Genomic DNA, 13,401 nt, shown 5'->3' on the forward strand with positions numbered 1-13,401 from the left:
TGTGTGATTAGCTGATTAGTTTAGTTTGGTAAAAAGTAGTTATATACATTGAAATTCCCCTGTTCATGCAGCAGAGAGCAGCAAAAGTATAAGTTTAGTCTATAAAAAACTGGTATTGATTGATGAGATAAAATTTTATTGTTTATCAGAAAGTTCATCAGAAAGTTATATAAATCATTTTTTCACTGGTGCTCAAAGCTTCCTGAGATTATGAGATTATAAAGCAGGAAAATAATTATACACTACTCACCACTTCCAACTTCCACCACTACCATTCAATCATCCATCTTTTTCATTAGGCATCTGATTTGTATTTGTTGTTTTTGCTATTTTGGCTCACGGCAACCAAGTAAACAATTTTAAGCGCCTTGGTTGCTCTTTTGATCTATCAAGCGCCGTTTCGATAAAAATATCTATGGGCATGGGCGTGAGCTCTATGTCGCCTATCAGCGGGCGGGCAGAACGCCGCCACATTCAACAAAAAATTAAATCACAACAAGTATTTATTACACGATTATATTACGTACAAAAGCATTGTCCTTTACTCTAGTCCGAGAAGGATTCTCACAGACCCACTAGGATCCCTCCCACTGGAAAAATGGGCCAAATTATCGTTCCTCAGTCGCGCCCGCCCGGGGGCGGGAGGGGGTACTTAGTCAAAATGTATTCCGGGGGGTACGTATTCGAGTCATAAGGGGTCCCTTTTTCAAACCCTATTGACGAATTCCCCAGAAACCTAAAGTGTCACTGTAATGAGTTTCTTTCAAAAGAAATCTTCTATATACTTGATTCCCAAATGTATTACAGTAATTACGAACTATTAATTATGGTTGGTAATGTTACTTCAATGGAATCGAAATAATAGACAAATCTTTATGTAACCTTTAAAGTACTTTAAAGGATAGTGGATGGACTATAACCACAAAAAGCTGCCACTAGACTGACTAGAGGTGGAGCTGTTTCTGACCCCATGTCACCCACGCTACTGTTTCACTGTTTGGGGAGCTAAAGTTTGAAAAACTGATTGTTTTAGAAAACATGGGTGTAGTTTTCTAAAATTTAAGAAAGTTTAGCGCACCAGGCAATTTTTGGAAGTCTCTTTATGAAAAAAAACAGTTCGGGAAGATTCTAAAGTTACCGAAATACCGAAGTTTTACGAGTAAATACCGAAATACCGAAGTATTTTTAGGCAATTTACCGTTACCGGCAGCATTTCAAATACCGGAATACCGTACGTTTTTTTCTTAAAATACTGGACATAAAAAGGCCGATACCGTGTCACCAAAAACCTTGAGCCCCCCCCCTATCACTGACTCTTTCTCAAAAACGTTGATGCTATTTTTAGTTGTGTTTTCAACGACGCAAATTAAAATATAAACTTTGAACTTAGTCCAAAATCTTGGATTGTCGTCATGGTTACTTTTCTCTGTGTTGTTTGCGCGCTGGAAAGGGGTTGATATTCGTCCTCACAGGTCGGAATATGATTTTGACGCAATTTACTTAAAATAAGAAGATTTTAGGAAAGGTTGTTAACGTTGTTATTATTATTAAGTCAAAAACAATATTTGAATTAGAAGTTTATTGGCAGAAATCTCTTCTGATAAAAAGATATGCAATACAAATTTACAAGTCGCCTTTTGTTGTAAAATTCCATACATCTCCTTTATAAACTATACCTGTGTCTGTCATAGCGTCCACACGCCAAAAGTAGGTGGCTAATTTGGACAATTTATTAGGGAGATAAAAAACGTTGGAACCATTCTCAAGAGTTCCAAGGTAATTGATATCGTCGACATCTCGAGCATTTTCAACGGCTCTTTTGTTTGATCCAAAATAAATAATATGCGTACGGCAGTCCCAAGCTTGCAGAAACATGACGGCGTCACGGCGAGCCGCTTTAACGGTAACCGAGCCGTTTTGTGGGACTGGGGTGGATGTTTTGTATAACTTGCGCCCGGGAATCCAATATTCAGTCATTCGTTCTTCGTAGCGGTACGGGCCTATTCCGTTGACAGCAGCTCGAGAACCTTTGACTGGCCTAAAATCGAAATTATTATGATCCATAATTTGTTCAGCAATTTTCGCATTGAATTCATTATTTTTAACGATACGCCCTGGTACTGGGAAGACATTTGGTCTCTTCCATACGTTAATTCCGCCATTCGCCCTGTCTGCTATATTGTTGATGACTACTGAGTTGTTGTTGATTTGACCAGGGTTTGCCCGAACGAATTTGAGGATACACAGGGAACATCCGGTGCCCTGTTTGTCATCGTCATTTTCATTGTATTTCTGGAAAGCCAAGTTGTTCTCTACCAAATGACTGTCGCCTGAAAGAGTGATTAAAATTGACTAATGAGTTTATAAACTCTACTAGTTTAGACGGCCGACTTTCTGTCCTGTTTATTCTAATTGTTAGAGCATACAAAAATTAAGCATAAAATTGGCATTTTAAAATCTTCTTTTCAAAAAGATTGAAAAAAGTCATTGTATTGACGTCAAAAGAGGGCAATGCGTTGACTTTCTAGACAACCAACTTTCTACCCACTTTAGTTCACAAATAGTATTGGCAGGGCGAAAAGTGGGCAGTCTAGACGAGAGCTTAGAATTCTTTGTTACCGACACCATGGACTGGGGATTAGATATCATTCTATGAACACATTGATTACAAATGGTTTATACTTATCCCCTTTTGAATATTTCAAATAGATTTTCTTGATTGAAAACATTTCTTCTATAATTTACCTCATTTACATGAATTTAATAAATGTATAGAAAATACCTTTGACCATGATTCCGTTTGATTGAAAAGCAACATTATGCGACATTGTTCCATTTCGACCAATACGCGGTGGTTGACCGTCAAAACGAAGAGCATATTTTGGAGTATTGTGTACCTGATGATTGAATGAAAAAAAACATGACGGCGAATCTTTGTAATAGCGAGGTTAAGCACGGGTTTAATTTGACCATAAAGTGCGATACCGTAGGCCTGTACATAACTTGCCAAAGCAAACCATGCAAGTGAAATTTTATGTACAGGCCTCAGATATCGCATTGAACGGTCTAAATAAACACTTGCTTAACCTCGCTAATTGAACTGAAGAAATCTGTTACAACTTTACTTCAATTAAGTTTCTGCATATAAGGCATTCCTACCGGAAATATGGATCTAATATTCAATCTAACCCCACGCTGTTGCGTCCAATAAAATATCCCACAGATTCTAGCCGACTAGCCGCTAAATGATATCGTCTGATGGCTTTGATTCTTAACTTAAAATCTTACCCAGTTATATCTCAATTGAGCATTCATCTGTTGTCCCCTCATTAAATGAATACCGGCGCCATCATTTTGTATGGTCCCCCAACGTGATTTAATATGATGCGAGGATTCAAACCAGGTTGAATGGATGTACTTGCATCGTTGTACCTGGAAAGAGATAACGGTTGGTATATGTTGAACTTTTTAAATTAATAGTTGCTTTTCTAGGTGGAAACTTCCATCATTTTTTGAATTTTTAACGTCCGCAAAACGTGTCTGATTTATCCGATATCTACGGGCTACACTATGAATTGGATACTATACAAGTTGCGAGTTGGTCTTGTGAGTTACGAGTTGATATTAGATATGCGAGTTGCGTGCTACTTTTTACGAGTTACGAGTTGCATTTAAAATCGGTTGATATTAGATATGCGAGTTGCGTGCTACTTTTTACGAGTTACTAGTTGCATTTAAAATCGAAAATAAAATAAAATAAAATCGCGAGTTGTGAGTTGAAAATTGTTTGATAAGACATCAGAAGCATGAGTTGCAAATTTATAGTGCGAGTTATAAATTAAAAGTGCGAGTTACTAATTAAAAGTGCGAGTTGTAAAGTAAATTGTGAATCTGGTGGCAGTGATGCTGGTTTTCGCAAAACTACAAGCTTGTTACTCTGTAAACAAAACTTACCGGAATGTGTTTCTATAGTACACTTCATTTCGCGCGTAAGTATTGATCGGCCCTTCTCCGCCGTTGAATGTGAGCATATTGGCACCGGTCCAGTCATTGTATTCCCAAAGGTTGTTGTCGTAGGTAACGTTAAAGCCGTTAACATCTAGGGTCGCTCCGTCAGAGCCATAAAACGTGTTATTGAAAAAGACGAAACTTCCATAGTTTCGCCTAGATCTTCCCAAGGCCCTGATAAGTTTTATTAGTGAGATATCACCTAACATTCGTTTAGAGTAGGTCGGATAGTTGAAGATGAGTGAATCAAATTTCACACCATCAATATTTTCTGAACGACTGCTGATGGCTGAGATTGCGGTGGCAAAAAAATCTAGGTTTTTGAGAACCAAGTTATGAGTATTGGTAATTTCCATAGCATATGTTTGAACCTTACCACGCAATTCATGATCTCTTGGTGAATCTCCGTTTGGCATCCACACATATAGTGTTTTGGTTTCCTGATTATAAAACCATTCTTCTGGGGTGTCTAAAAGCTCTAATTTATCTTCAATGAAATATTTACTGATAGATGGTTTGAATTTGTCATTGTTAAACGTATCCTTGTAGTTAAACCAATTCTGACCAGCCTGATGATCTTCAACTTTAGCCACAAAGGTGTTGAAACTACCAATGTTCAATACGGCTACTGCGTTCGTCATATTTATGTTCGTTTGCGCCAGGCTTCGTCCTTTGTTCACCATATAACCTTTCTTTGACGCGTTGTCAAGTTTGGCCCATAACGAACCTTTGAAGATGGAGCGATCTGACCATTTAGCGTTAGGCCATCTTGCATTGGTCATCATTTGGTTGTTTACAAAGAGTTGCCAAATGTCTTGATTGATTTTCGTTCTGAAAATATAGTATATACTTATAGAATGTATATTGCCCTGTGCCACTAGGGCTTCATTCAGCATTTTATTAAAAGATTCAACATTCATCAATTCTTTCAATGTTAGGAACCAAGTAAAGGTATAGAGAGTCTCCCCTAACACCTTACCTAGAAATGATTGGGATTCGAGTTCATTGCGTCAAGTCTGTGATCGAAATATTTACACTACAAATATATGGACAACTCGGTATATATTAGGAACCAGACATAACTTACTTATAGATTTTCGAATCCTCACTCAAAGTTTTCCAATCATAACGGTCACCCGTCTCCGGATCGATTGCCGGAAATATGGGAATTGTTCCGTCAATTTTTGGACGTTCGTCTCCATATCCACGGATCATAAACGGTTGGTTTGGTGTACCTTGAAGATTGTCAATCTTCACATTTTCGTGGTACTGTCCAGCACGAATCTGGCATTCATCTCCTGGGATGAAATTCAATTCATAACAATCAATTTCATTGAAACCTGAGATTTGAGCTCTACTCAACTAAGATTGTTTGAAAAAGTTCTCTAAGTTGGAAAAATATTCCTCGTGTTTGAAGCGATATCACTAGCGAGTTTATGTATTTGCGCTTTTGAGGACGGTAAAGTGACTGAAGCGATTTGGAATAACCCGCAGTTCTGCCCTGCAAAATCGAGGACGGTGCTGATTTACCGTCGTCCTCAGTTGGTCAGGATTTAGTAAAATTAGAACCTTACCGTCTCCATCGCTTAAAAACACACATCCATAAACTCGGTACTTTCGAGTTTTAAACGGCAAAAGTGGTTAGTTTGAAAATATTACAATGTACAAATTGTTGGTATATTTGAATTCTGCTCTGCTTTTCTATGATGATTGGTTGAAGAGGTTTTTATACATTTAGTTCACAATGATAAAGAACACAAGTTCTGACTGGTTTCATTGACGGCAAAAGATTTTTCATATCTCCCGCCTTTTTCAAAACTTTATGGAAAAAAATTCTAAAATTTGATCCAATTCTAGACGATAATTCTAAAGTACAAAATGTATCGTAATGTATTCTAATATTTGTCAAAATAATGGCGCGTTAAAGTGAAATACTTTATCGGGGAAAACTCCGTCGGGGAAAATTTTCGTCGGGGAAATTTTCGTCGGGGAAAAATTCGTCACTTGCTGGTAGTTGGTAAATGCATTAAGGCCGGGGAAAATTTTCGTCGGGGAAAATATTCGTCACCTGTCCAAAATTTCGTCACTTTTCCCCGACGAAGTTTTCCCCGATAAGGTAGCCTGCAGATGTTTACTACAGTAGTCTCTAATTCGATTCTCAATCAAAAGGAATTGGATTTTCATCCAATATGCATCCAATAAGCTTTAAGGGAACGTATTGAATAATAACATGAGAGTTTTTTGTTGAAAGTGACTTTCAATAGTGTATCGGATAATGGAGTGTAGTGTATCGAATAAAAGAACGTCGAATTATGTCAACTGTATCCATCAAACAATTATGATCGAAAAAAAAGTCTTATCAATTTACCTGGCTTTCCAATAGTTTTGAGAGCGTTGACACAATCTTGGATTGTTTTGAAAGGTGATCCAACAGAGCCATCAGCCTTGTCCTGTTGTGACGTGTTATCCACTACAAAGACTCGTCCCAGTCCCGAAGAGATTATCGTAAACAAGATAGCAAATTGAAAAACAATCATGGTTCTTAAACTATTTTTTTTTTCTTACAATTTTAAATCAATGTTCGAAAGCTCGAATTTATATACGGAATCTCGTGACATATAAATTTGTTCAGCTTTGGTCTTTGTGTAAATATTTAGAAATATGTTTGTGTCAGCTGTAAATTTTCCCTCATATTTAATTAATTTAGATTTTTTTAAGTGTGATATTTCAATTTTGAATTGACAATTTTAATCACAGTTATAAAATAATGTAAAGGACTTTTTTGTATAACTACAGGGGCTGGACAAATTCCCAGGAGTCTCCGAGAATATTTTAGGTTTTTTCAGGAAGTTTGGAGTTTTTCAGTCGTTCCTTTTACCAACAATGTGAAGACGGATCCCGATCCCGATTTCATTCAACGCATAAGCGTAGCGAGATACCCTGCAAAATTTATGAGGGAGTGCAGACGTTTATGACATATTTACAGTGTCGTAAAAACCGCTCTCATCCATAAATTTTGCAGGGTATCTCGCTACGCCTATGCAACGCGCACTTAGGGGCCGTCCACATAGTACGTACGCACTAAAATGTCGAAAATCGGATACCCCCTCCCCCCTGTACGCAAGCGTACGCAAATGGCTATACCCCCCTGGTAAGTACGTACTTTTCATCCATACCCCCCCCCCCCCTCGGTTGAAGAAAATTTTGAATTCAAATCGTTTGGTTCGGACTGTTATTTCATACATGAAACTATTGTTTATTAAGAAACTTTTTATTTTCCTTGATGCTTATAAAAAGCGTAAAAATTGACAAAAAAAAACAAGCAAAAAAGAGCTATGAAAAATTTTCTCTGCGTACGTACATTTTCCTTTGACCCCTCCCCTCCCCCCCGTACGCAAGCATACACTTTTGAGAAGACTCCCCTCCCCCCTTAGTGCGTACGTACTATATGGACGGCCCCTTAGCGAAAGCAAAAGTAACCATGGCAATCATCTAGAATCTTGGTATGGCTATACCGATCAAATCACAAGTGAGAAACGTAGAAAAGATTAGAAGATTCAACGAAGGAGAAAGTATTTTTACATAATTAGGAACCAATTAACTTAAGAGAATTGAAATATTATGAGTGGGTAATTACTGTTACGCACCTCAGCTGAACCACAATACCTCAATTACTTCAGAAAAGCCTTCAAAAAATCTGGCGGGAAAATGAATTTTTCAATTATTCGAACTCCCGGTTTTTCGAAGTGAATTCTTATCCCCCTTGGAGTTTCGAATAACCGTGAGTTTACTGTAACTGGAAATAGAAAATTATAAAATCTACACGAGCTTAACATGGGGAATATGTGTTTCTCCATCTTCCATTCTTTGCATATCAAGTCATTCTTACAGTCCGTCTCCAAAGCTTAAATCTCGGAGAAAAGTTTTTGAAATGATTTGATAAGTGGAAATTTTGGGCAGACGTCATCAAATTTTTTTGTCTCTGGAAGAGAGATTGAGAACATGTGTACCAATTTTCATATCAAAAAAAAATATCAAAAATAATCGAGCGTGTTATATTCTACAACCCTCTCTCTGGAGCTACAAAAGTAAAAAAAAACTGGGGTTAATAGGGTTAAAAAGTATAAAGATGATATAGAGGTGATTTTTATAAAGTCTTATAATATTTTTTTTTGGTAAAAAAAAGTCTCTGGGTGAAAAATACAGCTAAAAGATGAAATAATGGAATAATATATATACAGCTTTGGTGAAAATTAGAAGAAAATAATTAAAGGCTATGAAAATGTCAAAAATAATTGGGGAAATAGTGGCTATTTAATTGCTTCGGTGAATAAGGACTTATCCTCGTGCAGCTATGACTAAACACGTCGACCTTACTCTTTCCATGATTCTTCTTTCTGAAAGTTGAGCTTGAAAATTTACAGAACACACTTTTTTAAGAACCAGCATATTCATTCAGCTAAGTCTTGGCTATTTTTTGAAGCTATTTTTAGGCTTAAATGTTCTTAATATGTTCTTAATAAGCTCAGTTCCTACAAAAGGGATCTATTTTTATCACGGGGGGGGGGGGTTTTTTAATAAGGGTAAAAAAGTAAAGGGGTCAAATTCAAAAGAGTCTCTGAAAGGGTCCCAAATCACAAAAATCAAAAATTTCTCTCTCAAAGGGTCACGATTTCCAAGAATTTTGACCAAAATTTGGTGAAAATCAAACCAAAATTTGGAAAAAATGGACCAAAATTTAGGAAAAAGTCTCTCAAAGGGTCCCAAACCACCAAAATTTTGTCTCAAAGGGTCGATCGATTTCGGCTACAAGTCAGAAGGTATCAGATCATTCTTAGTGAGCAAGAAGAAGTGCATCTTGTAGGAAGATACATGGCTAAAATAATTTTAATTTGATCCCTCTCATTTAATTGAAAGGATCTTAAAATTAGAATAATGCCAGCAACAAAATGCAATTAAAAATAAATAAAAATATAAAAAACTATTTTTGGTATAAAAATAACACAAAAATAACTTTAACAAAATACTTTACAAAAAAAATGAAAATAATTTTTAATATTTTTTAGTGAAAACTTTAAATTTGGAAATCCTTTGAATTTTTAAGTATCGAAAAAGTAATTTCAGATTCGTTCATTCTATATTTGTCATTAGCTTTTTTTATTTGAGATCATGCTGGGATAACAGCTTAACCATTTTATCTTTTTTTATATTCAAAAAAAGATTTCCTTTCTTTTGAGTCTTATAGAATTATCTTACGACAGTTACAAAAAAAGTTATATAGCATACAAAAATATAATAGACAATTTAGTATCAAAATAAGTTGCAATCATCATATAATCAACAAAAAAAAGAAAATTTGGTATAAAAGTCGGTACAAAAATAATAAAAAAATTCTATATGTTTTTCAAAACGTGTTTTTCAGCTTTTCATTTCTTTACATTGGAAGGCTTTTATAAGTAAAAGTTCCTGAATGTTCGAACAACATTATCATTAGCGACTTGCTAGTCCTCGTAAACTAAAGATATGTCGATGAGACATTTTAAGTTTGCCTCTTCCGAATATATCACATAATCGTCCCCTTTTGTTTAAACCTGCCAAACCATTCTATGAGCTATGGTACATTTTCATGTCTATCATTTTGGGCGAAGTCTCCTCACACAAAAGAATATGCTATTTGGCCTGTTTAAAGCCATGTTAAATTATTTGAAATATCCATACTGGCAATGTCCATTTCACTGAGAGGTAGACTGTTAATAGGATCGTTATCCAAGATCCCAATATCAACACTAGTACCTTGCATACTATCGAAACAGTCTGGTAGACCACGGTTATGATTGAGGCGTCCATCTTGATTCTGGTTTTGATTTTGAGTATTCAATGGTTGGTTGCCCTCCATGTCCACTTCATCCATATTCATTGGGTCATCAACGGGAGGCGTGAGGAGGGTACCCATACCGTCAAGACCAGAATCGGTAGAACTCCCTCTACCATGTATCCCCATTCCAATATTCATTGGCATTCCGTATTTATCTCGAACTAGATTTCCCAGTAATGAGTTGGAGCCGAGGATGGGATCAATTTGATGATTGCTACCAGAACGTTGATGTTGATGTTGTACTTGTTGCTGTTGTTGTTGCATCAACATTTGTTGTTGTTGTTGCTGCTGTTGTTGCTTCATGAAATGCATGCTTTGTTGGGTATTCATGGGTGGTGGTGAAGTGGAGCCCATGTTTTGTTGTTGCTGTTGTTGTTGTTGTTGCGACAGTCGCGGATCAGACCAACTCGTTGTTTGTTTCTTATGGTTGATAAAGTAGACTTCACCTTCGGGTGTGTGAGCTTGCTCCCAACCATCTGGCAATGGACCTAATCCACTCTGTTGAAGCTGTTGCTGCTGTTGTGGAGAAGCCTGAGCTTGTTGCTGACCCTGTTGTTGTTGTTGAGTTTGAGGGAGCATGGTCATTGAATGTGCTTTTCGCGGGTCATCCCATGTAGTACGGCGATTGAAATGGCTGAAAAGAGAAAAAAAATTAAAAATACAATCCTTTTCATAAATTACGTCACGAGCAATGCGTACCTCGTTTTTAAAATATTTCTAGGTTTTTAAAGTAACTTCACTGGGACTGTAGCCCGCTAAAGACCAAAAGATCTGAAACCCCACACCCCCCCCCCCAATAAAAAATGGAAAAACCAAAAATTCCTTCTAAAGTGTTTTTAATCTTGTTTTAAGTGCGGAATGAAAATTTTCTTTTCCTTCTTGTCGATTTTGCTTGGAAAAATTATTATATATTTGTGCTTTTCGCAAACTGTTTTTCCGGCGATACTTGGTTTTTTATTCGGAAGAGAAATTGTTTTGAAAATGCTCGTTACGTACGGCAGATGTAATCGAGTTGGGTACAAAAATGGGAGTGTGATTCCAGGTATCAGCCCCCCCCCCTGCCATTTTGGGGTTTTAAAAATTATATAATGGTTTACTTATATAAAACAATTCAAGGACGTCGTATTTTACGTATCCCATTCCTAGAGTATTTGTATTGAGGTTAGGGGGTATTTACATATTTGCGTCACTGGAAACGTGAGGAAGAAAGAAACCACTTTTCGAAACCCGTTCCCTTCAAGTTTCCAAGTCCTGTTAGACTAAAAACTCTATTGTTATAAAAATATCCATAAAGTTGCGAAACTAAATTATCAAACGTCGATTTTAAACATTTATAATGACTCCATTTTTAAAACTAATTTCCTTCTTGTACATTACCCCCTGCTCATGCAAGAAAAAATTATACAATGTTGATAGCAAACTGTTTTGTTATGCAAAATGTCCTATTATTGATCAATCAGACTGACTCCAAAATAGATGTTCATTGAAATGATATAAAACTACGATTTAACTCAACATTTTTCAGGTACAACCCCCCCCCCATTTTGTCTATTTTTTAAAAATTATATAATGGCACACATTTGGTACTAAAACTATTCATTTTAGTCATTTTATTTTAATCGTTTTCAGATTTTATTGTAATTATAGTATCGTATTCAATATTTGAAGTATCAAAGATCAATTGACGCTTTTTCGAAAGAGAATTTTTTCGAATTTTCTTCATACCTTTCGAACACGTGAAGCAAATTTGAAGTATGATAGCCCAAAATTTGAAAGTTTGCCTTTCCTCCTTTCGAATGGAAAAAGTTTGGATTTAAATTATTTAATTTTTTTATAACAACCTCACTTCAAACTTGTACACTTTTTCTGAAACCGGGTGTTACAAAATAAATTTTTGAGCATTTTTGAGAAAATTGGCCAGTACAACTTCTCAAAAATGAAGTGATGTAATGCAATAAATCCGCTTTCAATCAATTAAAAAGTACCAATCATTTCCCAAAATTGAAGTTACTACCAAACTTACTCGATGAAGTAAGATTGTCCTTGTGGTGTTGTTCTTGATTCCCAACCAGGCGGTAATTGATTATCCAAAACATTTCCAGACGAAAGAAACCGCTGGTGATTTGGTTGATTCGCTTGGTTTTGTTGCCTCATATGCTGATTTGTATTATTAGTATTTGATACATTGCCACTAGTGGAGTTGTCACCTCCGCTGCCTGCACCTGCAGGACTCATTTGTTGCGGGAATTTATTACCGTAGTCTAAAATGGGTAGTGATTGTGTTTTCCTATGTACTGGTCCGTCTGTCGGTTGTTTGAAAAACGATGGCGGTAAATTTCTTTCTCGGAATGGTTTGCTAGCATTCCCCATTTTATTACTACCTTTTGATTCAGCCACCATGAACAATGCATCAAGGGCGTCTTTTGAGTCTGAACGCACATGTAGTGTGCTTTTACTTTGGTTCGGATCTTGCATTGCCATTTTTCTTTTCCTTTTTTAATTCTATAAAATAATTAAGAAAGGAATAAGAATTTCAAGCATGGTTTTAGCGTACGTAAAAAAAACTTAGCACTGATCAGAAACAAATAATTTTGAAGCTCACAGAAGTACCTAGGAAAAAGCAAAAGTGCATGATAGCAAAAGGGCATGATAGCAAAAGGGGAGTAAAATTTTCAGTCTAATTTCTTACTTTAGACGATTCATATTATTTCAATGTTTTTGGAAGTTTTCTGATTGTTTCTATTGAAAAAAACAGATTCTATGTGATTAGAAATTCTCCTCAAAAGTAAGAAATTAGGATGAAAAAATTACTCCTCTTTTGCTGTCATGCACTTTTGCTTTTTCCTATAAGTATGTGGGTATATATAACAAGAAATGAAAAACTACTTTTAAAGTTGCGATTTTAAAGTTGCGATTTTAGTACCAACCCCCTCTGCCAAGAGCATTACGCAAGTATATGTGACTCTGCTACTATTCTTATCATCAGTATCAAGTCCCTAAGACTTGGTCAGGTGCTTCTTGTCTTACCAAAAAATATTCATGCAAAAGTAATCCTGATCAGACATTTTGTGTGACCCAGCCTATCAAATTCGTTATTTCATCTACTTGATATTGAAATGCATTTACAAACCTACAGAAAGAGTGCTTCAATGAGAGAGAAAATGCTTGTGAAGCAACCAAACAAAAACAAAATGCTTCTTTTCTTAAGAGAGTAAGACCAAAGTTAAAATTTGTCTTTTACTTGATAGACAAGTGATACTTTTATGAACCTACCTGGCTCCACAGAAAAATAAACAAAAAATAAGGAAAAAGCGAGTTAACTACAAACGAAATTGAACGAGCATTCTAGGACATTCTGGGACGTTTTAAAAATCGTTTCCTTAATTTATTAGTTTAGGGGTGTATTTACACTGAAAGTTTCATGCTGATGGCCTTAACGTGTCTAAATCATCAAAATGTTTTCTTGATAGAATGATGAAAGTCTAGAAAAGAAAATAATTTTTACTACTTTTGGCTGA

General features: G+C 36.0%; 2 protein-coding genes across 2 annotated transcripts; both read right to left on the bottom strand.

The window, feature by feature from the left end:
* Positions 1-1,570: 1,570 nt before the first annotated feature.
* On the bottom strand, positions 1,571-6,579 carry LOC136807368 (uncharacterized). The gene is made up of 6 exons (XM_067063942.1): positions 6,377-6,579; positions 5,096-5,306; positions 3,955-4,839; positions 3,289-3,432; positions 2,783-2,897; positions 1,571-2,330 (listed from the first exon to the last, which is right to left on the bottom strand). Exons 1-4 carry the CDS (start codon positions 6,543-6,545, stop codon positions 3,330-3,332), a joined length of 1,368 nt encoding a protein of 455 aa, XP_066920043.1. The 5' UTR covers positions 6,546-6,579; the 3' UTR covers positions 1,571-2,330; positions 2,783-2,897; positions 3,289-3,329.
* A 2,848-nt stretch (positions 6,580-9,427) lies between these two features.
* Positions 9,428-12,413, bottom strand: LOC136807369 (transcriptional coactivator YAP1-A-like). Its single transcript, XM_067063943.1, has 2 exons — positions 11,907-12,413; positions 9,428-10,517 (listed from the first exon to the last, which is right to left on the bottom strand). Exons 1-2 carry the CDS (start codon positions 12,362-12,364, stop codon positions 9,692-9,694), a joined length of 1,284 nt encoding a protein of 427 aa, XP_066920044.1. The 5' UTR covers positions 12,365-12,413; the 3' UTR covers positions 9,428-9,691.
* Between the last annotated feature and the right edge of the window lie 988 nt (positions 12,414-13,401).

The sequence above is a fragment of the Clytia hemisphaerica genome, unplaced genomic scaffold, assembly GCF_902728285.1.
Source record: "Clytia hemisphaerica strain Z4C2 unplaced genomic scaffold, Clytia hemisphaerica genome assembly, whole genome shotgun sequence".
NCBI classification, from domain to species: domain Eukaryota; kingdom Metazoa; phylum Cnidaria; class Hydrozoa; order Leptothecata; family Clytiidae; genus Clytia; species Clytia hemisphaerica.

Excerpts from the sequence above, each read along its gene's own strand:
- LOC136807368 (XM_067063942.1), bottom strand. The coding sequence starts at position 6,545 with ATGATTGTTTTTCAATTTGCTATCTTGTTTACGATAATCTCTTCGGGA. Across the intron at positions 5,307-6,376 it reads CAAAACTATTGGAAAGCCAG|GAGATGAATGCCAGATTCGT; the intron begins GTAAATTGATAA and ends ATTTCATCCCAG. Across the intron at positions 4,840-5,095 it reads GAGGATTCGAAAATCTATAA|AACGAAAATCAATCAAGACA; the intron begins GTAAGTTATGTC and ends CTATATTTTCAG.
- LOC136807369 (XM_067063943.1), bottom strand. The coding sequence starts at position 12,364 with ATGGCAATGCAAGATCCGAACCAAAGTAAAAGCACACTACATGTGCGT. Across the intron at positions 10,518-11,906 it reads GGACAATCTTACTTCATCGA|CCATTTCAATCGCCGTACTA; the intron begins GTAAGTTTGGTA and ends TTCTCTTTTCAG.